At 61.5% G+C, this 24,260-nt stretch overlaps 1 protein-coding gene across 5 annotated transcripts in view; it reads left to right on the top strand.

Annotated features, from left to right (window-relative positions):
• The window catches only part of TP73 (tumor protein p73), a 68,781-nt gene that overhangs the window by 30,729 nt on the left and 13,792 nt on the right, over nucleotides 1-24,260 (top strand). For all 5 annotated transcript variants that reach the window (XM_082403851.1, XM_082403853.1, XM_082403854.1 and 2 more), the window contains one exon: nucleotides 18,046-18,291. In XM_082403851.1, the coding sequence (XP_082259977.1) occupies nucleotides 18,046-18,291 (246 nt within the window). Of the gene's footprint in view, nucleotides 1-18,045; nucleotides 18,292-24,260 lie in introns of those variants that run through there.

Below are 24,260 nucleotides of genomic sequence, written 5' to 3'. Positions count from 1 at the left end.
ATCCGTTGCCAGGCTCCCTGTGGGGTCCCACAGGCAGCAAGTCTCCCCGAGTGCGTCTCATCTCTGCTCAGCCCTTTGGGGCAGCCCCGGAGGACCACCGCATTCCCCAGGCAGGAGTGAGATTCGCTCCACCCTGGGCGCAGGGCCGGAGGCACCATCTGTTCCCTGCGGGGTGGCCTGGCTCTGCCTCCCGAGCTCTTGAGGGCCCGGGCTGGCCCCCTGATGCTCTGGGGTGGAGGCCTGTGGCCCCCAGGGCCTCCCGTGGGCAGCATCTCAGAAGGAGCCAGGCGCAGCCTCACTGTGGAGGCGGCCCGCGGCACCGCGGCCGCCCCCTCCCTGCGCCGCCGCCTTGGTGCGGTCCGACCCAGCAGTGGGCAAGCTGAGGCCTGCCCTGGACTTTGATGAATAGTCATGAGGAATAAAGGGGTGGGCCGCCCGTTTTGTTGTTAGATGCAGCTAGTTGACAGCACCAAGGCAGATGGAGAGGGCCAAAGTGCCCACGGCCAGCCCACATGTTCTGGAGCGTCCTGTGCTTCTGCCCGCCTAGCCACGGAGCCTCTCTGCCTGGGTCCACCCTGCCGGGCGGCTGCACCCCTGCCCCGGGCTCCCCGGCCACCCATCCCCATGCCTCGCCCCGCAGCACGCCAGCTCCGTGGCGTGTGCAGACCCCCGTGCGCCCACCATGCTGTACGTCAGTGACCCCGTGCAGCACTTCGCCTCGGTAGGTGCGCTTCGTGCATCCTTCTCAGGGGGCCTTGGTGGGGCTTTCGCCGTGGTGGAGGAGTCACAGGGCATCCTCTTGTCTGTCGCCCTGCTCGGCACCTGGCTGGATGGGGTGCCGCCATCCGGGGTGAGCAGAGGCAGGCAGGAGGCGCCGAGGGGCTGGGGCCGGCCCCGGGCACGGAGGCAGGTGCCTGCCCATCCTGGAGAAGCTCTGGGGAGCAGTGCCCACTGGCTGGGCAGGACCAACAGCCAGGGGGAGGAGGGTGGGTGGGAGTCTGGTCAGCTGGTGGCCCTCCCCGGAGACGTGCGGGTTTCCCTCCCTCCCTGGCTTTGGGCTGTCCGAGGCTCAGGGTGGGCCGCCCCACCTGCCCGGCCCTGCCCCCGGCCGCAGGCGCTCAGCGTACCCTGGGGGTTGTCTTTGCTCCCTGGGCTCTAGCTGCCTGTTAGGCTGCCGCCACCTGCTCCCAGGACAAGAGCATCCTTTCCTGGGAAGCTGCTCATTTGGCTGCGGGGGCAGGAGTGTTTCCTGCCGGCCAAGCTGCAGGTCAGGGGCTCGCAGAAAGCTGACTTCGAGGTGTCCTGTTGCCCCTCACGATGGCAGTGGGCCGGGCAGAGGGAAGGAAGGGACCGCAGCTTGTGCCTGGCCCCTGTGGCCTGAGCCCCGGGAACCTGGGCTCATTTCCAGGTGTTCCCAGTCCCTGGGGCCAGCAGGCACCAGGCTGCTAGTTGAGCAGGTTGAGGTGGGGCTCAGCTGCTCCCCACCGGACCTTATTCCTGCCAGGGAGGTGGATGGTGTGGGGGCCATGGGTACCACCTGCCCTGAGGGAGACCCAGCAGTGGGCAGAGGGTTGGGATGGACAGTTGGACAGAGTCCAGGTGTCCCCAAGCTCTGCGGGCAGAGGACAGGAGCCATGAACGCAGAGCCACAAAGAGCTGCGGTCTCTTGGCCCTGTGTGCGCCCAAAGGTGTGTTTGTGTGCGTGTGTCTGAGCGTGTGAGTGACAGTGGGTGTGTGTGCTGCTGTTCGCATTGTGTGTTGGAACAGGTACGTGTGTTTGTGCCTGCAGGTGGGTGTCTCCAGGCAAGGTCATGGGAAGAGTGATGCCGTATGTGTGGGACCCAGGAGGGGTGAGGGGTGTACGGCCCGTCTACACGGGCTGACCCAGGCACTGGCTCCGTTCACTCACATCTGGAAGCTCCATGGCCTCTCCCACCCACGGCATGAGCTTTTTATCTGAAACCCAGCCCTGGAAAAGGGTGCAGCCCCGTGCGGGCCACAGCTAGAGTCCTTACGGCTCCCTTCTGTCACTTATTCTGTTACTGATTCATTTACCCACTAGCACCTGTCACTGGGCTCATACGGCGGCCCGGGGCTCCCCGGGGAGCAGCCTTGTACCCCCAGACTCTCCATGAAGATGGTGCGTGAGCCGAGAGGGACTGTCTCCCTGCCGCCTGGGGGTCTGTAGTCACACACAGAACCCAAGGCAGAGCCAGAGGCCAGGGGACCTGGAGACCAGTGTCCCTGCCCGGCCAGCTGAGAAGCCCCGCGGACATGGAGAACCCTGGTATAATCTTTTCTCTCGAATGAAATGGGTGTCGCAGTGTAAGTCAGCCGAGGCTGCAGCTCATCGCCTTTCAGGGAGGGGTCGGGGTCAGTGATGGGAGGCACGGGACCCCCGGCTCTGGGCCTTGGAGCGTCGCCTTCGTGCAGGAGCTGTGGGCAGCAGGGGGCCGCCGGCGTCCACCCTGCTGCTGCCGCCGCCCCGCCCTGGGGACCGGCAATGGCCAACCCCATCATCACCCGGCTTCCTGTAGACCCAGGATGCCTGTGGCCTGTTCATTCGTTTGGTCAGCAAGTGCCTAGAGCAGCTCTGATGGTAGGTAGAGGCTGCCGGAGCCCCTTCCGGGCCAGGTGGGCTGGGCTGGGTCGTACTGATTTGTGAAAGTGTCTCCGTTTCCGTCCCAGAGGGAGAGTATCTGTGATCTTACCACTGCATGCAGAGGGGAAGTGGTATGAACAAATAGGGTTGAACTTGAGGTCATGCGGTCGCCTCTGTGGTTATTGGGAGCCCACTGGGCAGGGAAGGAGGCGTGGAGCTGCAGGATGCTGTCGGGACCCCCGGCTGGGTCTCCTGGGGGACCCACCTTTCTTTTTTTTCTTTACTTCTTTTTTTAAAAAAATATTTATTTATTTATTTGGCTGCACCGGGACCTTTAGTTGCGGCATGTGGGATCTAGTTCCCTGACCAGGGATCGAACCCGGGCCCCCTGCATGGGGAAGCACAGAGTCTTAACCGCTGGACCACCAGGGAAGCTCCCAGGGACCCACCATTCTGAGCCCCGTAGCCCGTGCTGTGCCGACGGCCCACAGCTCCCTGGTCAGGGCTGGACAACCCCCTGCCGTGGCCCACTTACTGGGGTCCTTCAGCTGGTGCCGGGGTGGGCTTGCTGCTGGTCCAAGCATCTTCTCCCACCTACACAGACCGGCAGCTCACGGGGCAGGAGGGAGCCAAGGGCACGCCCCATGGGCCCCTTCGCAGATGGGATGAGCGCAGAGAGCACCCAGACTCTCCAGCCTTCCCCGTCCACTCCTCTTTCGGGGGGGCGTCCAGGGACCCCACCCAGCCGCCTCCCAGGCTCCTGTTTCACGTGTGTCCGTTTAGACTCGCAAGAGATGAGACGGGCAGTGCTGGACAGCACTGGCTCCCCCATGCCTGCCTCTGTTGACGGGCCCAGGTCCGTCTGGGCTGCAGGGTCATCGAAGGCTTGGTCTCGGGTGACTGGGCCTGGCCCCATGCCACCGTCCCATGGGCCAGGCCCATGGGGGACGTCGTAGGTGTGTGCCCTGAGCTGGGGCAGCACGGGAGGGCACAGCGCTTGGATCTCACGTGCAACCTGGAGCAGGGTCCCACCCGTCCCTACGGACGGGACAGCTCCTATAGGAGGGGCAGCCTCGGACAGGAGGACCCCAGGAGGGAAAAGTCAATCAGTGCTTTAAGAAGTATTTGCTGAGTGCTTGCTACTGCATATGAGGGCACACAGGAGGAGGACGTGATCCCTCGTGAGTTCTAGAAGCTGCCTGGGCTGCAGTGCTGAGAGCAGACCACAGGAGGGCAGGGCAAGGCTGGGAGCCAGCTGGAGGCCCGGGATGGAGAGGGATGTAGGCACCTTGGACCGGGTGGGAGCAGGGGAGGGGCTGAGAGCCCTGGGGTTCCAGACGGACGGGATCTGCTGATGGGCTGGGGGTTTGGACCCAAGTGACTGGATGAAGGGAGTGATCACTTATTCAGCTGGGAAACTGAAGAAGTGGGATTTGGGGTGAAAAGTAAGCGTTCTGCTTTGACTGTGCTGTGTGTGAGATGCAAGCAGCGGACGGACGGAGGACGGTGGGAGGTGGGATGGAAGGCGAACGTGGAGTTCCTGACGCCACGGGAGGGAGGGAGGGGATGTCCGGTGGGGCTGAGGGCAAAGCAGGTCGAGCCCAACAAGGGCCGCCCAGGGGACTGGAGGCATCGGGGTGGTGGTGGGAAGTGGTCAGGCGAGGGAGGCTGTTTGACCTCTGGAATAAGGGCAGGAGAGGACCGAGGGGAATGCCCAGGGTTCTGGAGCCTCACGGACGGGAGGGCGGTGCGGAGCCCGGGCCGCACTGGCTGGAGCAGCGGCTTGGACCCTTCGGGGCAGGTGTCCTGCGTGCTGGAGGGTGTGGGTGGAGGTGACCACTGGGGAGTCTGGCACAGGTAGGGTTCACAGTCAGGGCGGGGTGGGGCCCCACGCAGGGAGAGGAGCTCCGGGCTTCCCAGATCGGAGCTGAGCACAGGGAGAGACGCCACCAAGCAGACGAGAGGGGCGGCCTGGGAAGCTGGGGGGAGGGGGCGGCACGATGCTGAGAGGTGGGAGGCGGAGAGGACAGAAAAGGGACGGGCCTCTGGGGACCTGGGCAGGAGGCAGTCACGTTCCGTGGCTGGGAGAGGACAGAGCTGAACTGGGAGCAGGGGGGCCCTGGGCTGGGGACGGAGCTACCGTGTGCTGAGAGGGTGCAAGGCTCTCGGGGCTGGGGGAGGGACTGACCTTTCCGGAAGGAGATGCCAGAGCCTGATTCAGGGGGACAGAGGGGTCACCCCATCAGCCGGGCTCGCCGGCCCAGCCTCCTGCCCCTTTGCCAGGTTCTAGGTCTATCCCCGCAGCGCCAGCCCTCTGGCATCCCCACTTCCACGTACATACACCCCCCTCCGCCCCCCATGGGTGACTGTCCCGTCTCAGCTGGCGGAAAATCCACCCTTCCGTCCTCCTTTCACTTGGCCAACACCTGGGAGCTGTTCCTGGGCCCCTCCTGCGGCGCCCAGCATCCCGCTCATTAGGAGCCTGTCAGCCTGACCTGGATCGCGCTGGCCCCGTGCAGCTCCCACTCGACTCCGGAGCTAGAGGGTCCCTCCTGCGTTCAGTCCCCCTTGGGCCCCCGGAGGGAGGGTTCTGCTCCTCTGAGCAGTGCCCTGCCCTCGGCCCTGCGGCTCTCTGGCCCAAAGGCTTCCCCCTCTCACACATCTGGGTCTAGACCTCCCCAGTACCTGGGCCGCCAGTGGCGTCTGCCTCGAGAAGCCCCACTGGCCTGGCCGCCCCCAACTGGGTCGCTTTTGTCTTCTTCCTTTGTCTCCAGCCTGTTCTGAAGCCCCTCGCGCTCACTCGCTGGTTCTCTGCTGTCCTCTCCTCATGGGAGTTAAGCTCTGGAGGGTGCAGGGTACGGGCTGCGTCTCTGTGCCCACCGCTGCCTCCCAGGGCCTGGGGGGTGCCCGGGAGATGTGTGTTGAAGGGCCGAGCTGCACCCCCTGCCGGGAAGCTGGTCCTGGCTTCAGAGCTGGAGGGAGGGGCTGGGGTCGGCCCTCAGGACTCGCTGAGTAAGTCCAGGCGGTCCCTCCCCCAGTTCTGCGGGCTGCCCCCTCCTCCCCTCTGTGCCATCCCGCAGCACCCTCCCTGCGCCTCCATTGCACTTGTCACGGTCGTCCCCACTGAGGAGGGCCGCCGCCCCATGACGGCCCCCTCGGTGTCCTCAGTGTCTGGTGCCGGCGGGGCGTGCTTAGCATCTGCAGGATGGACAGACAGACGGACAGAGTGATGGATGGATGAAAGGATGTCAGGGGACACGTGGATCAGGCTCTGGGGGTGCAGGCAGGGGGTGAGAGGGCAGACCGCCCCCCAGTGGTGCTCAGGGAGGAGAGGGGAGCCCATACCCCTGCCGTACCCCTCGAGCTGGGCCTGTGACAGATCACCAAGCTCCCCACTTTCCTTCCAGGCTCTCAGCGCCCTGGGAGGCGGGGCGTGGACTGGGATCGTTTCCTGGTGGTTAAAAAAAATCTCTGCGTCCCATGGGTCACCTGCCTGTTCCCGGGCAGCTCCGCAGAGCCGGGCAGGGGCGCAGCCTGAGACCCCAGACCCGCTGCGGGACCCTGTGGAGGCTCTGGGGTCCAGGCTGCGCCCTCACTGTCTCAGCAGCGCCGCCTGCAGGCGGAGGCTCCGGCTGCAGGTCCTGCAGACACACGCCTCCCTGGCAGCCCAGCGCAAGGTGTGGAAAGTTCCACATGGCCCTGGCTGGGATTGGGCAAGGCCCCGTGAGAGGAGAGAGCGTGTGTGCATATTTTCAGAAGGAGAAGGAGCCTTTCCCCCCAGGCACAAGTCGAATCTTGTTGGCATTTCCATCCGTTTAATCACAGACTCCTGGAGATGCTGTGGGAAATACCAGCGGGATGGAGGTCCCGCTCCGAGTGGGACGGGTTATCTCCCAGCCGGAGCCCAGACGGCCTGTCAGTGACTTACCTCTGGGCGAGGCTGCACCCAAGCCCAGACACGCCTGTCAGCGAAGATCACGGAGTTGGAAGTTTCATTCTCTATTTTTTGAAAGTCTGGTTTTGGTATCCTCCGGGGAGCACGGGGACACTGGGGGTCAGAGCAGACAGAGAACGCCAGAGGAGGGGGCACCTGGCTGACCCTCCGCAGGTAGAGCCTCTGAGATCAGACCCCAGGGCCTCAAACCTGGGGTGACGGTGGTGACAAACAGACGCACGTCTGCCCCACTCTAACCCTAACCCTAACCCTTCCCCAGCGTGGGAACAGGATGAACTGGGTCACGCAGGGTAGAAGCTTGGGTTAGGAGGCGCTGTACCTGGAGTGGGAGTGATGGGCTGGGGGCCTCACTGCAGGAGGTGACAGCTGAGCAGGAGGGGAATGGGGAGGGGCCACAGGGCAGAGGGCCCGGCAGAGCGCGGGGGGTAGGGGGGCTCCACCTGGTGACCTTTGCACCCAGACCCCCTCCTATTTGGATCCACACTGGTACCGTGACGAAGATGCAGATAACACTACAGCAAGTCCCCTTACATAGGAACCTTCAAGCTGCGAACTTTCAAAGACGTGAACGTGCGTTCTTGCGTCCAGTCACGTAAGTTAGTTCATGTGTCTGGCGTACATTGTCACATGCGTGCATCCTCTACAAGTGGTTGTGCTTTTGTGTACTTTACTGTACAGGACTGAATAGCGTACAGTAGTACAGTATCTTTATTTCAAGCCCAGGGTGTCCGGAAGCAAGCGTAACAGCAGCAGTGATGTAGCTGGTGCTGCTAAGAAGTGCCAAGAGAGACAAGAGGAAGAAGTAACTGAAGAACCGAAGAGATTCACGACGCAGGAAATGGCAAGGGGATTTTCTCTATTTGAGGAGGCGCTGTTAGGTTTTGAGGCACAGGATGCAAATGTAGAACAGTACGTGAAGGTTGCAGCAGCCGTTCAGAATGCAATCCAGTGCTACCGTGTCATCTAGGATGAGAAAAAAAAGAGCTACTACCCAGACATCACTGGATCGTTTTCTCAAGAGGGTAGATGGAATTGAATCCAGCAAGGAACCAGAAGCTGTGCCATCAGCGTCAGGCGTGAGTGAAATTGCAGCTTGCCCTCCGTCTCCTATTGCTGACCATCCTTCAGCTCTACCATCCCCCACCTCCTCTCTCTCCTCCAGTTAGTAGCTCTTCTTGCCTGTTCACTTGACGCCAGCCCCTGTATGCCAGCTGTTGTACTGTACTACTGTACTTTTCAAGGGACTGTACTGTAAGATTAAAAATGTTTTCTTTATTTTTTTGTGTTTGTTTTTTTTTAACTTTTTATTTTTTAAAATTAATTAATTTATTTGGTTGCACCGGGTCTTAGTTGTGGCAGGCAGGCTCCTTAGTTGCGGCTCGCCAGCTCCTTAGTTGTGGCGTGTGAACTCGTAGTTGCGGCATGCATGTGGGATCTAGTTCCCTGACCAGGGATCGAGCGTGGAGTTTTATCCACTGTGCCACCAGGGAAGTCCCTTGTGTTTGTTTTTTATGTATTATTTGTGTGAAAAGTATTATAAACCTATTACAGGACAGTGCTATATAGCCCATTGTGTTAGTTGGGTACCTAGGCTAACTTTGTTGGACTTAACGAACAAATTGGACTTACGAACGCGCCCTTGGAACGGAACTCGTTTGTTATGTAGGGGACTTACTGTATTTACCAGATTTCCAATTTTTGCAAAGAGGTCCCCCGCTGGACCACACAGCCAGGCCTTGCATTGGGCCTCGGGCAGCTTGAATGCCGGTGCCCAGAGGCTGACCTTGGGAGCAGCCTGGAGCCTGTTCCCTCAGGGCTGTGAGGGCGCTCTGCAGGCCCTGGTGCAGCGCTAGATGCAGGGTGGGTGCTGAGGCCGCAGGGGGAGTGGGGCACAACAGACAGCGCAGGGGTAGGCAGTGTGGGCATGTCTGCTGGGACCCAGCAAGCTTTGGAGGGAAGGAGGGAGGGAGGGAGTTCGGAGGAACTGCGAAGCCTCAGGCTGGTGGTGCACATCTGGGAAGGTCACGGGTAGATTTTGCTTGGAGCTGCATTTGGGCTTCTTGGGGTTTTCTTGGGAAACATCCTCACTCCCCGTTGTCAGGAGTCTCAGGGAAGGCGTGGAGGACACCGATGGGGCCAGCTCGGCGGCCGGGCCTCCCCTTCTGGGGTCTCGAGGGTCCCCTGCCTGATCCCTGTGAGCCTAGCTGAGGTCACAGAGTGAGAGGAGCCTTAGCGGGGAGCCCAGCCCAGCTGCCGCCAGCTTGCTGGCTCCACACAGAGTAGCGAGGGAGACCTGCTTCAGCTTCTAGAAAGAGCTAAGGGTCAAGGGTGTGAGATACTGCACGCGCTTAGCCAGGGTGGCCGTGGAGCATTTGCTGTGGCTTCACAAAGGCGTGGACAGTTATTTTGGAGGCTTACGGCCAGAGGAAAAGGGATGCCTCCCTCCCCCCAATTAAAAAAGACAAACCTTGATCCTTTAGTTCCTTTCAGTCTGGTGGGACCTTAAATGCTGCTGCTCACAGGACCCTCCTCTGTTAAAAACGCACAGGCTGGGACTTCCCTGGTGGCGCAGTGGTTAAGAATCCGCTTGCCAATGCAGGGGACACGGGTTCGAGCCCTGGTCTGGGAAGATCCCACATGCCACGGAGCAACTAAGCCCGTGCACCCCAGCTACTGAGCCTGCGCTCTAGAGCCTGCGAGCCACAACTACTGAGCCAGTGTGCCACAACTACTGAACCCCGCGCACCTAGAGCCCGGTGCTCTGCAACAAGAGAAGCCACCGCAATGAGAAGCCCGCGCACCGCAACGAAGAGCAGCCCCTGCTTGCTGCAACTAGAGAAAGCCCGCACGCGGCAACAAGGACCCAACGCAACCAAAAAAAAAGCAAAAGCAAAAACCAAAAAAATAACTTCTCCAACCCTTTCATAAGAAAGGGATAAAAAGGCCCAACCCTTTATGGGATAAAAAAGATCCAACTTTCATCTATTAAAATAAAAATACAGCCCCAACCCAGTCCCACGGGCAAACCAGCGGCAGCACGGGCGCCCTGGGACGCAGCTGGCAAGCGTTCTGCTGCTCGGCCACTGTCTCCAGGTCCCCCGGCCTCCTCTCGAGAACAGAGTAGGCAGTGGCCAAGCCATGCAGCCAGACCACTGGGAAAAGGCAGGGCTGGGACAGGCCAGTGGTGGCTGGGTGCCCTGGGATGGGCGGGGACCCCAGCACTCCCTGGAGGCAGGACCAGGGCGCTGTCCCACAGGGCGGGACTTCATCCCTGCCTGACGGGGAAGGGACAGCTCTTTGTCAGACTGTCCCCCTCCAGCCTGCCCTCTGCCAGAAGGGGGGCCATTTTAAAGAGCCAGAGGCAGGTCCTCTCCCCTCACCCCCCACTGCCAGCTAGCTTGGCTCCTGTGGGGACAGGAGCTCCTGGTTAGCAAGCGCTCCGTGCCACTTCGCTCTCCAAGACTCGCCTCACACGCCGGCTGTCCTCAAGGCTCTGATAAGGTCTGCAGTCGTGCCGTGGCGCACACTTTGGGCACCATGGACTGGACTGCGGGACAGCTGCCCGTGTGAGCTGCAGGTGTCCTGGAAACTCAGCAGGCTCTTAATGCAGAAATAGGAGCTAGAATAGGAGGAAGGTGTCTGGATGGGTTGTACACTCTGATGGAGAGAAATTAGCTTAGTAGGAGCCTCTCATCTCTGAGGTCGGGGCTTCCGTGCTGAGGAGAAGTTTCTGTCTCCTGACCCTGCTCCCTGGACGGTGGGGATTCTGTAATTACGTGTCTCATCCTGGGTCCCTGTTTACGCTGGTTGCCAGCCTGCCCTCGCCGCCGGGCAGCCTCCTTTGCACTTTCGAGTTGTCCTGTTATTTCTGTCCCTTGCTGAGTCCCTCCTGATCCTTTCTGGGCGTGGAGGGAAGGGTGCGCTATGACCTACTGGATCATTCTCTGCTGAACTTAAGTAGCACTGGGGGTGGGGGGGGATGGGCCCAAGCTGCCAGAAAAGGTCAAATCTCCCAGGGGGCCCTCTCCGAGATGGGCCCTCAGGGCCTTGGGTGGGTGCCCTGAGTGATGGTCTTCTGACCACACCTTGAAAGAACATTAAAAGCGTGAAACCTCCATTTCTGCCAGAAATGCAGAAGAATGCAGGATGAGTGAGCTGGCCTTCCTATGGCTTAGAAAAGAAGGAGCCAGAACCAATGTTTCCGCGATAGCCATCCATGTGGTAGCTCCCAGGACCGTGGCCATCCATGCCCACCTGGGGGCAGGTAGGGGGAGAGGGAGCCGGTAGGAACAACAGCAGACACGTCTGTGCATTCCGTGTGTCGGGCGCCATTCTCAGCTTCTTAGTGTATTAACTGCTGGGCCCTCACAGAAGCCGTTGGTGAAAGGTGGGCACGGATGCGAACCCACATGGGTGTGCGTCATCATGTTACTGTACCCAGAGAAGCAGCGGAGGAAGTCCTCGAACACCAGAACAGGTGGAGAGAGCCTGGGTGGCTTCAGGGAGGAGGTGATCCTTGAGAGGTGGTACAGGTAGGAGAGACAGTATTGGGGGTGGGGGGACCAGCACGAGCAAAGGCCCTGTGGTATGGACCTGCAGTGTCGAAAGGAGGCTGGAAACTGGGGCTTCCTGGGAGCTCTTATCACTGCCCAAAGGCGAGCGAGTCCTGTCTTTCGAATCTTTGTGTCCTTGCGGCCGGGACAGACAGATGCTTCCTGAGTCAGTGTTTGAGCTCCGCGTTCCCCAGCTGCCCCCGCTTGGCCTAGCTTCGAGCCCCCTCCACTGGGTGAGGCAGCCTGAAACCGTGAGCCTTTGGGGACATAACCAGAGTCGTTTTAAATTTTACTGACAAGTTTTTCTGTTACCACGTTCACTAAAAAAAATAAGTTTTACTCCGGAGAGCACTTGTGGTACCTAAATGTAAATCTGTACTGGGTCCCCTGACTGCACGTCACAGCCCGTCTGTACTGTCCTTGTCTAATCTTAGCATCCTGGAGCCTTGCTGAAGGTGGTCATGGACGCAGGGAGGCTAGAGATTAGGAGGGAATGGGACACAAACTGTCAAAGACGGTTTATTTCCCAGGTACATCCCCCAAGATCATTTGAGATGGTTTACAAATTCTAAATAGATAATCACATAAAATGGAAGACTTATAAACCCACAAAATCCAGCTCACAATGAAAGGGTCGACCTGGTGGAGCGGGAAGAGCCCAGGTCCTGGAGAAGGCTGGTTGGGACGGCAGTCTGTGGGGGTCAGAGGAGGATGCAGGGGGGCCGCCTCCCTGCCCTCACGGGGAGGTGGCCGGCCCCTGGGCACTGGCGGGGTGCTGGTTGGTGCAGTGTGGTCACTCCCACGAGGGTCTCCTGGAAGGACTGCCATGGGCTGGAGCTGCCTTTTGCCGCAGCGTGCACCAGCTCAGGAGTGGGTACAGTGGGCCTGTGTGATTCGGGGGGTCTACTTGGGAGTTCCAGGGTCTGGTTCATTCAGCCCACAGTTTCTGAGCGTCCGGTCTGGGGCTAACCTGTGTGCGGGAAGGCCCGCCGCAGATCTGCAGCGACTGGGCAAGAGGCCCCTGAGGCTGGGGGCTGGGGACATGGTGGCGGGGCTGGGGGTGGGTGGGAACTGGGCCGGGATCCCGACCCCGGGGCAGCCCCCTTTGGACCTCTCCCCGCAGCTCCTCGGGAAGCCTCCTCCTTTCCCTGGGACTCCGGAGGCTTTGGCAGCGGGATGTCCATTCAGGGGGCGGGACCCCCTCAGCCCCTCCCCATTCAACCGCCTCCCTCTGCAGATGGGTGGCCACAACTGGAGGTCTAAGCCCCGTGCCCCATCTCCGCGTGTGTTCTGGGCCCTGTGTGTGAGCACACGTGTGCACATGGCCCCCCTGGAGGGCCCCAGGGTGCGCCCTTGCCCGACACGGAGCAAAAGTAGGCCACTCTGGATTCCTGCCTGAGAGACGCTGACCCCAGGAGCAAGCCTGGGTGCCCTGCGGAGGCTGGGACATAAGCCCAGGTGCGCGGTGTGGGTTTGCAGACGGCCCGCACCTGGGGGGCAGTCTGACCTCCCTCCCCCGGCCCAGCATCTTGCTCTAAGTTGACAGGGAGCATCAGAACACGTTTGTGGAGCAAACGGATGGACCGTCTTGGAGGGGCTGGAGAGAGGGGCCCCCAGGGCATCGTCCGGCTCCGCCGGAGGCACTGAGATCTGAGAGGGAAGTGCTCTCTGCCTCGAGACCCCCTCCCAGAGCTGCAGCCCAGCGCCGGGGCGTCGGGGCCTCTGAGGCTCAGAGGCAGGCCTGGTGCTTAGGGGGTGCTGGGGAGAGGCCAGCCGCAGGCTCCCGACTCCCGCGCGCTTGCGGCCCTCCTTGGCTCGGGCCCAGCAGCCCTGCACGCGCGTGTAGGCACATGCGGGCCGCCGCGGGCCAGGCGTGCCCCAATCAGCCCACTCTCTTGGGAGTTCTTACCGAAAGCCAGACAAACCAAAAGCGTCCTGGTTTTGCCTGAGTTCCTCCCTGTTGCCAAGTGGGTCTCGTCTCAGCTTCGGGGGGGTCTCTGGTTCTGGAGAACCCCCTACCCCTGCCGGCTTCAGTGCAGCTGCCTTGGGCACGACACTGGCCTCCACGCTGGCCTCCCCTGGGGTCCAGGCTCCCCTGTTTAGCAGCTGGGTCTGGGTGGGGGGTGGCCCCAGCAAAGCTCCCTGCCTGGCCGGGAAGGAAATGCAAAGTTCCCTGTGGGTAGGGAAGGAAGGGCCTTTCAAGGTGAGGATGCAACGCTTCCTAATCTGCGGGTTCCCAGCTGCGCTCAAAGCCTCAGGGAAACCAGGGGGACAAACATCTCTGCTGTCTCTCCGGGTGTGGGCAGGGGTGTCCCTGGGGAAGCAGGACGGAGGGAAGGAGCAGCGCTGGCGGTCTGCCCCGAAAGCATCTGCCCAGCACCAGGCTAGTGTCATCAGGCTCCCGGGGAGAAGGGGGGCTTCCCAGGCCCCCAGACCACAGGAGGCCCCTGAGCCTGCCACCTCGGAGGGCTGGAGCGAGAGGAGAGGAGATGGGACCCTCGCTGGATGATGGACGCAGCGGTCCCACATCTCATTAGGACTCCTGTGCCGGGCCGGCCCGCTGGAAGCCTCCAGGCTCCCTCTTGCTTTGTGGCTGCTGGGCGTGGAGATCCTATCAGCCCTGCTGCTTTTGGTTCAATGACTAATTCCCTGGCACTCGCCTCAGATCTGTAAAGAATGTGGACAAGTTAAAATCTGAACACGGTTGCTTCCCCCGAACTGGGAGGCAGGGGCTGTTTGCTCCGCTGGCCTGGGCTGCCCTCCTGTTGGGGATGGAGCCTGGGGGACACACATGAAACCCCAGGCTGGGCTGTCCTTGTTAGGGATGCGGAAGGCTCCCTGCCGCCCTTGGTGGAGCGAAAGGGAAGACCCTTCAGAGGGGTCGTGCTCATCACCTAGAAGAGAAAGGAGATCTCTGGGGGTTGGGGTGGCAGGCTGGGACCCCTCCCCCCAGGACCCACCAGGTTCTCAGCCTCCTGCAAGTGGGAGAAGCAGGCTCACATCCCGTCCTCATTCCTGGGCATTTGTACAGTGGGGTGGGGGGCATCCTGCTGTCCCATCCATCTATCTATCCATCCCTCCCCCCTCCCTCCATCCATCCATCCATTCATCCACCCATCCATCCATCATCCATCCATTCATTCATCCATCCATCCCTCCCTCCCCCTCCCCATCCATTCCTCCCTCCCCCTCCCTCCCTCCCTCCATCCATCCCTCCATCCCTCCATCCCTGTGCCCACTTGCTCTCTCATTCAGCAACCCTCCTGAGTAACTACTCTGTAATGAGAAACGCACTACAACCCCAAAGGATGTGCTAATAATTAATAATAATAATAGCAATAACAATAATTACAGTTGCGAGTCCGTCACTGGCCACTGATTGAGGACCCTGTCCTGTGCCGGCCGTCCAGTAGAAATGGGATGCAAGCCACACGTGTAACGTTGCATTTTCTTGTAGCCACATTAAAAATGGTGAAAAGAAACAGTGAAAATAATTCAAGGATTTATTTGGCTTTTCCCAAACTATGCTCATTTCAGCAAGTGATCAATATGAAATTGTGAATGAGATTTTTTTTTTTTAATTTTATTTATTTATTTATTTATGGCTGTGTTGGGTCTTCGTTTCTGTGCGAGGGCTTTCTCCAGTTGCGGCAAGCGGGGGCCACTCTTCATCGCAGTGCGCGGGCCCCTCACTATCGCAGCCTCTCTTGTTGTGGAGCACAGGCTCCAGACGCGCAGGCACAGTAGTTGTGGCTCACGGGCCTAGCTGCTCCGCGGCATGTGGGATCTTCCCGGACCAGGGCTCGAACCCATGTCCCCTGCATTGGCAGGCAGATTCTCAACCACTGCGCCACCAGGGAAGCCCAGAGATATTTTATTCTATTCTTTTCATTGGCACTAAGTCCTTGGAGTCTGTGCCCTTATGTCCACAGCGCAGCTTAGTTCACACTGGCCACGTTTCCTGTGCCCACGTGGGGGTACATTGATGACCCGTGGGACAAGGTCTGTCCTTGTCGGGTCTGAAGTCCAGTGGGGAGGCGTAAGCCTGGGGGACGCAGAGCAGTGCCCTCCTGGAGCAAGGGGGTGTGAGAGCACGTGGGGCCCCCACCCGGGCCCTCTGGAGGTGTTGGCTGTTGCTCTCCTCATGCCCACAATGGCCCGGGCCAGGAGAGGTGAGGACTGGCCGGGTCCCTCAGTTGTTTTTATTGAGTTATAATTGGCATACCACAAAATTCACCGACTTAAAGTATACAATTCAGTATTTTTAAAACATATTCACAAAACAGACTCAGAGAACAGACTTAGAGTTGCCAAGGTGGGGAGTGCAGGGTAGGGATGGATTGGGAGTTTGGGATGAGCAGATGCAAACTATTATTTACAGGATGGACAAAAAACAAAGTCCTACTATATAGCACAGGGAACTATATTCAATATCCAGTGATAAACCATAACGGAAAAGAATATGAAAAAGAATATCCATGTGTGTGTATAACTGAATCACTTTGCTGTACCGCAGACACTAACACAGCATTGTAAATCAACTATACTCCAGTTAAAAAAATTCACAGGTACATGGACCCACCACCACCGTCCATTTGAGAGCATTTTCATGGCCTCAGAAGGGAACCCTGCACCTTAGCTGTCACCCCGAAGCCCCACCCCAGCCCTGGCCGCCCCCCATCTGCGTCTGTCCCTGTGGGTTTGCCATCCCTGGACTTTCATGTAAACGGGAACCGTATGGCGTGTGAGCTTTCGTGTCGGCGCCTTCGTGTGGCGTGTTTTTGCATTTCCTCCGGGTTGTAGCATCAGGAGTTTCTTTCTGATGGTGGAGGAATAACATTCCGTCACACGGACTCGGCAGTTTGTTTATCCACCTGCAAGGTAGGCAAGGCAGTGGGCACTGGGCCCCCTTCGTCTTACAGGTGAAGGCACAGGAAGTTAGGAAGGCCTTTGGGGGGACCGCCGACCAGGGAAGGTGGCCTTAGTGGGGCGGGGAAGTGGGGTCTGCCCAGCAGGGGTCCCCCATCCCACTGGTGTTGGGGCCCCAGGTTTACAGGGTGGGGGGAATGGCCCTGGAGGTTCAAATAGAAAAGCCTGAGACCCACCCAAGGGATCTGTCAGATGGCAGTTTCGGCCAGGGCCTTGTGCCAACACCCTGACGGCGTCGCCCAGTCTGGCTGTCCCCAACGGGGAGGGCATGGGGTCGGGCCTGGCGGCTGATCCGCACTGGGTGGCAGGTGGCCGTCAGGGCTGGAGCATCCGAGGGAAGCACCTGCCTGGCCTCTGGGAGGCACGGTGGGGCGGAGGAATGGGGCTGGGGGTGGGGTGGGGGGCAGTGGCTTTGGTAAGAATCAGCCGCCTGTCATCCATCACCCGTCACCTCCCTCCCCCTCGGTCATCACCTGTGCTGAGCTTCCTCCAGGCTGGGCAGACCTCAGGAGAGGCTTTTCCTCCCCAGGTCAGGAGGGGGCCCGGGGGGCTCGGTGATGTGGACACGGGTGTGCCTCCGGGGTGCTGAGCTGCAGGGGGCTCTGGGTTATGGAGCTCAACCCTCTTGATGTGCAGGGGGGGCTGAGCACCGGGGTCGCCCCACGGCGGGCGTTCTCCCCACCATCCAAGGAATTAGCTCGTTTGTTTTTCAGTCTGGAGGAGGGGACAGAGTGCTTGCTTCTCGGAAGGGGGTGCAGAGCAAAGGGGCCCCTCCGCTGCTGTCCGGTCTGCCTCTCCCCCCCACCCCGCTAGGGGGACTCCAGGCCCTCTGCCCGCCAGATGCAAGTCCCCCCAGTTCACGGTACCCCGGCGTTACCATCCCCACTCCAAGCCTCAGTCTCCTCATCTGCAAATCGGGGGCAGTAGCGCCCTCCCTCCGAGCCTGGCTGGCACAGAGAAGGAGCTGTTTAAACATTTGCGGTTAGAGCAGGTCTGGCCCCTGTCAGCTACTGTGTCACCCTCCGAACCGCCTCCTGTTGGAAGCCTCCTGACTGGGAGGGTGGGTCTCCCCTGCCAGCCCTCCAGGGGAGACCTGCTCTGCCCTAGACTCAAGACGCTGAAGCGTGGGCCGGTGCCCGCCCCCTCCCTTCCTCGCTAGGGCCTCCCTTAAGCTCCGGGCAGGGGCTGCTGGTCCGGACCCCACAGAGGGTGACCCAGGGGACCCGCCCACACCATGAGGCTAAGAGTTCCTGTTCCTTCTGTGTGTGGCCCCAGAGTGGGCTAGGCTGCCAGTGCCCTGGGGTGGGCAGAGGGTGTGGACCAGGCAGACCTGCTAGCAGGGGGAACTGGGGGGGCATTCAGATGCGGATGGATGAAGGCAGCCTGTCATCGTACAGAGGCCCTTCGCAAGTGGCCTCAGCCACCGTCCTTCAGCCCCCAACTCTGTCCCACCACCTACAGGGCTGGACCGAGGGGCCACACCTGGCCTCCCAAAGCCTCTTGGGCAGGCGGCCCCTGCACCGGAGCCTGGGGTGTGCCCACCCTGCGCGCTGGGGCCGCCCTCTGCCCTGCTCCCGGGGGTGGGGTCTCCCCAGCTTGAGCTGTAACGGTGGGACAGCAGGAGGCGTGGCTCTCTGGGCCGGGTGCTGCCCCTGGGGAGTGCGGCCTGGCGGCCAGGGTGTCAGTCGGGGCTGGGAGCCGCCCCCGCAGGCCGGTCCCCTCCAGGTGTGCTCGGTGGAGCCCCAGGAGCCCAGGCACTGGGAGGCTGATGGAGAGGGGAGGGCGAGGTGACTATGTCAGTTTATCCCAACACAAGTAGTGACCTGTCGGGTGGGCCCCCGGCCCCCCCCACCCCCCCCACCCCCCCCACCCCCCGAAGAAATATTTGGGATGACTGAGCTGCTGGCCCTTTAAGGCTCCTGTAACAGGACACCTCCCGGACGGGATGGCTTCCACTCTCCAGCCTGACTGTGTGTCTCCCCCTTGCCTCCTCCCCTTCCTGCCAGTCCCAGTTGCATCTGCTGAGCAGCACCATGGACCAGCTGGGCAGCCGCGCGGCCTCGGCCGGCAGCCCCTACGCCCCGGAGCACACCGCTCGCGTGCCCAGCCATTCGCCCTACGCGCAGCCCAGCTCCACCTTCGACGCCATGTCGCCCGCGCCTGCCATCCCCTCCAACGCCGACTACCCCGGCCCCCACCACTTCGAGGTGACCTTCCAGCAGTCGAGCACAGCCAAGTCGGCCACCTGGACGGTGAGTGGCGCCCCGGCTCTGGTGGTCACGTGTGGGGCGCACGGTGGGGAGGGGCTGCCCGCATCCTTGGCACCCAGGGATGGCCTCCGTGCACATCCGCGTCTGCCCAGGGTTCCCACCTGGCCGGGAGGCGCGTCGGGCCGGAGGCGGGTCTCGGGGCCGGGCAGTCTGGGCGTGCCCACACCTCGGACGGACGCGTGGCCAGAGTGGGCCAGCCTCCCACAGGGCCCCAGAGGAGATGGACATGCCCCTCCCCCCGGCGAAGACGGAGGCAGACCCTTCTCACGAGGACTGTCCGGCGGCATCCCTGAGCTCAGTGGGGGCTCTGGCTTGAGTCCTGCGCTGGGTGGGCGGCAGGCTCACAGCTCGGACACCTGGAGCCATCTGAGGCTGGCGCCGGGGCCCACGGAGGCCACCTCCTCCAGGCAGCGCAGGGCTGGCCAGAGGTGTCTGTTGTCGGCGGGTTTCGGCTTTGCCCACTCCCTCTCTGGGTTGTCATCTCCAAGCGTGGGTGTGAGACAGGGGCTCAGGGATGGAGCCACGGTGCCGCGGACCCCAGGTCCTGCCACCGTGCCCTTGGGAACAATCTGACCCCCCCGTCGAGATGGTCGAGATTTTGCCAACCTTGATAACATCCCACACACCCACGGCTGCTCCCCGAGAGCTGTGACTTGCTATTGCCCTAAGCTCTTTGAGGTTGTGTAAACCCTTGAAACTGCCTGCAGCCACGAGGCAGAGTCTACTGTTGTCCCGTGTTAGAGTCCAGGACGCCGAGGCACGGGGAGGGGAAGTCGCCTGCTCGAGTTATGCAGGCGCTAAGTGGGGGCACTGGCGTGGGGACCTGGTGGCTGGCTCCTGCGGCTGTGCTCCCAACCACCGAACTGCACTGTCCACACTGCGGCTGGGAGAGGAAGGCGCTGCTTGATGTCCCTGCTAGGGCAGAGTAAAGGGTTAGGGGCACCAAGACCCCCGGATACACTGCCGGCTTGCCTCGGAGCCTAGGTCACTGGGCAGGAAAGGGTGCCCCAAGGACCCTCCAGGTCTACTGCCCGCCCCCAGGAGGGGAGAGTGAGCCTGGCTCTGGCGGTCCTGGCCATGGGGCCACGTCACCTCCTCTGGGAACAGCAGCTCCGTGCTCACTCCCGGCCCCTGGCAAAGGACCCTGGAGCAAAGGAGTCCATGCAGGGTAGATGGTTCCTGCCCCCGAGGGAGTGCCAAACTGGTGACACTGAGGTCCTGCGCTTTGAGAACCGGTTCCCACTGTCCCCACTGCCCTGCTGGCCAGGCTGTGGCTTTCCCACACTCCTGGGGTGGCCAGAGGTGAGGCAGAGCGGCAGGCAGCCTGGACGGCCCCCTGCAGCTATCTCTGGTTCTTGCTTGAGCCGTGGGCTCCCCCAGCTGCTGACCCATCGCTGAGTCAAGGCTCAGACTGACTCCAGGGCTTCCGGGGGCCAAGAGGGGCACCTGCTCCTGTCGGTGCCCAGATGTCCTCCTCTGGGAATTCTCACTCCATCGCTCCATTGGTGGGGGTGATAAGGCTTAACCGGGATGGGCTTAGCGCGGTCGGCACAGGCATCTTCATTATTTCCTTGGACGACGGGGGTGGGGGTGGGGGTGGGGGTGGGCGGCCATGGAGCCTGGTCCTCCTGGACAAGGTCGTTTAGCCAAAGCTGCACCTGCGGGGGCTTCTTTATTGCCGGTGGGGTCCTGCTCCCCACACCCCTGCTTTGAGGTCTGGCCCTCGAGGCATCCCTCCACTTGCACATCTCTAGTGACAGGAGGCTCACTACTGCTCCTGTTCCACAGTCTGACTTGCTCCCTAAGCCCTTTCTCTCTCTTCTAAGGGGGAGGGTCCCGGTCCCTCCTTCACTGACGTTCTGTCATCAGGGCCTGAGTTGCTGGTCCCGTAGGAGTCCTGGCAGGCAGCTTGGGGGGGGTTCCTGGCTCCCTTCCTCTGCATTGTTTGAGGATGCTGATGGGGTTTGTAGCATCTGGGGGGTTTTGAGCGCCTGGGATGGTCTGAGCTGGTCCTCAGGGAGGGACGGGAGCTGCCCCCTCCCGGTTGCCTCCACCGCCCCCTGCCAGGTGTGTGGCCTCAGGGCTGGAGGGGCTCATGGCTTGGTCACAGTTGTGCGGGCCCTAAGTGGCCCCGTGGGGTGGTCTGTCGTCCAGGACGGAGGCAGCCCAGCGGCCACACCAGGGGGCAGGGGAAGGCTCATTTGTCCGAGCAGCTGTGTCTCCAAGCCCCAGCCCCGCTTCCCCCCGTGCCCGAGCAGTGGACACCTCCCTCCCAGCCTGGGCATCTCCACCTGCACCCCCGCTGAGGGCTCGCGGAGCTGAGCTGAGGAGGAAGGTGCCACTGCTCGTGCCCACAGACGCCCTCCCCAGCCCGTCTCCACGCGGGGGTGGAGGTGGGACACACATCCATAATGAGATTCGTGGCACCTCGGCTCTGGGAGCAGACCCCACCCCTGCAGGCTCCCTGCCTTGCCCGGGGAGGGGTGGGGGACAGGCGGCCGGCTCATGGTGAGGATGCGGACCACCGGGCATCCTGCCTGCTTGCAGCTCTGGGGGCCTGGCTGTGCGGGCGCTGCCCAGACTTGCCGCCCGGGCTTGCCCTCCGGGCCTCCGCGCCGTGCCATGTGCGGCCCCCCTACGCCAGCAGGCTGGTAACTGATAGATAATTCGTATTTTTCTCAAGTGCAGTTCCAAATTGACTGCTGCCTTCTCTCCTCTTCCTGCTCAGGAAAAACACCCTCACCAGCCCCCAAGCGACTGCAGCTGTTAATGGGGTCTTTGGCTTCTGCTTGGCCAAGGCCTCCTGGGAGTCCCCCCAGCCCCGGGTGCTTCATCTGCCTTGACCTGTGTCCCTTGACTTCAGCTCTCACGCCTGCATTCTTTGGGGGCAGAGGGGCCTGGAGCCCTCAGCTCACAGGCGTGTGTGCACGTATGCGTGCATGCAACGCTCGTACATGCATGCACAAACACGAACACATGTGCAGACATGCACACACAGGCAGACATGCAGACACATGTGCAGACATGCCCACGTGCAGACACTGTACACGTGTACTTGCACACACAGGCATGCAGGCCCCTCCTGGTCGCTGCCCAGGGTTCTGACAGCCCCTCCCCTCCCACAGGAGTCAGGAGGAGGTGGGTAGCAGGTAACTGAGCAGCCAGAGGAGGGACCTGAGACAGTGGCCAGGAGCAGGGGCGGGAGGAGATGGCAGTTTGGCCGGCGGGGTCGCTGTGTCACAGGAGGTTCTGTAGTGCCCCGCCAGCGTTCGCTGCTTGTGAGCGTCCTGGCTGAGGCTTGTTCCTTTCGGGGCCGTCTGGGCTTTGGAGAGAGACAGATGCCGTGAGAGATCACAGCTGTGAGCAAGGCCCGGCACCCTTGGGCACTGATGTTCTTTGGGCCGGTGGGCGGGTGGAGCCGGGACAGGGATGGCAGTGCCAGGTGCCTGGGTCCCTGTTCCACACCCTGCCCGGGACATGGCGGGCTTGGCCTCTGGGCCCAATGGCCACTCCCATCCCGGGGGCCCCTGTGGGTTGGCAGTGCGGGGACAGCTGGCGACAAGAGTCCCAGGGAGCAGGGAGGAAGAACAGCCGATGTGAGGGTGTCTGGAGGCTGCCCAGCCCAGCCCGGCCCCTTCCTGCTCCCAGCCTGAGCCTCTCCAGGGAAGGGGCTGTCCTTGACGTTCTGGAGTTTGGGGAGGGGCTCCAAGGTCAGCAGGCAGGCTTGGTGTGGTCGGAGCCCTGGCCCAGCTGGGCATCTGTGGGCGCCTCGGGCAGACTGGGTGACACTGCTGATGGCCCACAGGGCAGGCTGCCGTGAGGCGAGACGGGGCGGGTACGCACGGGTGCGAGGGCACAGCGTGTCCCTGGGGGCCTCCAGCCAGCCCCCCAGCCTGAACACAGCCCCCTGAATGACCTCCAGCTGCCCCCACATCCGACGGGGTGTGTGTCCGTCCGTCTGTCCTGAGAGCGAGCTGGCCCACATGATGTGAATGCCCTCCCGTCCCACCCCTGCCCCAGGAACACGTGGGAGGGGGCCTGGGAAACGCAAAGGCTCTACGAGGGATTCCTGGGTAGAAGGTGGCTGAGTCAACGCTAATGGATTCGGGAGAAAACTTTCCAGCCCCTCGGAGGTTTGCAAGTAGGAAAATAATAGTGGAGGTGTCCCAACATGATCGCGGTATCAATTGCGTTATCCTAAAAGTTTATGGAATGCATAAGTGGAATTAATACCTTTTACTGGCACCAGAAGCAATTATACGTACTTGAAGCCGAGGGAAGAGTCCTAGCAGTGTTCATTGTAGAGATGAACCTCCGAGTACTCGGGGAGAATCTGCAGCAAACGCTTGCCCTGTGTGGAGCTCCGTGGGGGGGGCGCTCCCTGCGGCTGGTCCTGGGGGGTCAGTGCCCCAGCTCGCGGCCCGAGGTGGGGGTCCCCTCAAGCAGCGGGGGAGCCCTGTGCCTGGAGGTCACAGAGCTCAGCCTGGGGGGCCCTGAAAGGGGCCCCGAGTCCCTGCCGCCGAGGGGTCCCAGGGTAGTCCCCCCTCCCAGCCCCGAGGTTCTTGCAGGGGAGGCGAGGGGAGCCCCCAGGGACAGGGCTGCATCTCCCAGGTGTGGGGCTGTGGGCCGGGCATGATGCAACAGATGTCTTACCAAGAGTCCTCTCTTGTCTGGGGCTTGTTTCCAAATTGGACACAGCTCCGTGGATTCTAGGGTGTCTGGTTGGTGCGTGGACAGTGCCCTTGCAGGGCCCCTGCGTGGGTAGGCCCCCCCACCGAGCACCCCGGTACATGTTGTAGGCTCTCGTGTCCTCCTCAATTTACGGATAAGGAAACTGAGGCTCGGGAGGGCAGGTCCCTGCTCAAGGTCGCCCATCAGCAAAGGGTGGAGTGGGGGTCTGAGCCCCGGCAGCCTGACCCCTGGCCTTCATCACGCAGCTTGTGGGGGGCACAGCCTGTGCCCCTCTGTGGAGCACATCAAAGGAGCAGCCTTCTCTCAGCTCCGAAGGGTGGGTCCAGGGACCCCCCCAGGACCCAGTGGACCAGTGGTGAGGGGGGCTGACCCCTCACAGGTCCAGGGCCTGCCCTGGCGGGGAGCACCTGGGCCCAGCAAGCCTGCGACTACTGTTTGTCAGTGAGTGAGTGACAGCTGCCACTGGGCGGGGAGAGTCTGCCCAGTTCGCCTTCGCAGCCTGATTTTTATTGACTGATGAAAATTCCTTTATATATATTCCTCTATTATAAAGAACACTTTATAATTACAATGCTCCAGGGCTGACCAGGCTCAGAGGTAAACGTAGCTACAGGCCAGGAGGGCCTGGGACCTGCCCCTTCTCCTCTTCCTGCACCCGAACCTGGCCCCCTGTTCCCGCCCCACCCTCCAGTGCCCTTAGCCCCCTCTCTAGCTGGGAAAATGAGGGCCGAAGGGGAGCTCTCGCCCCAGCTTCTCCTAGAACCACTGCTGCAACCATGGGGTCCTGAGTGCCCTGGACCTTGGCCCTGGGGGAGCGAGTTGGAGCTTGGCTTCCAAGCTGGGTGGGTCCCTGTGGTTGGTTGTCGGGGAAATCTGCTTTGGGGTTTTCTCAGATCCCAACCTTGGAAGCCAAGCTCAAGTTCATGGATCCCAGGCCCTGAAATTCCACCGGCCTCGATCGGGGCTGTGAGTGCTGCAGCTCATTCTAGGGCAGGAAGGCCCCCATGAAAGGTGCACAGGGTTCAGTGAAGTGGACAGTCAGAGGCCGTTGGGGGAAACACGCAGTGGCCTGCAGGCAGGCTCCCCCAGGATCGCAGACCTGCCCAGGGCGAGGCGCCCCCTTCCTCCGTGGGTCCTCGTGTTGTGAGCGGGCAGCCAGTGCCTCCAGGGCCTCGGGGAGGATGAACCAAGGTGGTGCTGATGTGATGGGAGACGCCGTGTGCTGCGGGGTCAGATGTGTAGAAGCCAGCACTCCCTGC

This window comes from Balaenoptera borealis, assembly GCF_965194805.1.
Source record: "Balaenoptera borealis genome assembly, chromosome: 1".
Classification (NCBI taxonomy): Eukaryota; Metazoa; Chordata; class Mammalia; order Artiodactyla; family Balaenopteridae; genus Balaenoptera; species Balaenoptera borealis.
The sequence above is the reverse complement of the archived record's forward strand: the minus strand, read 5'-3'. Positions and strand labels throughout refer to the sequence as shown.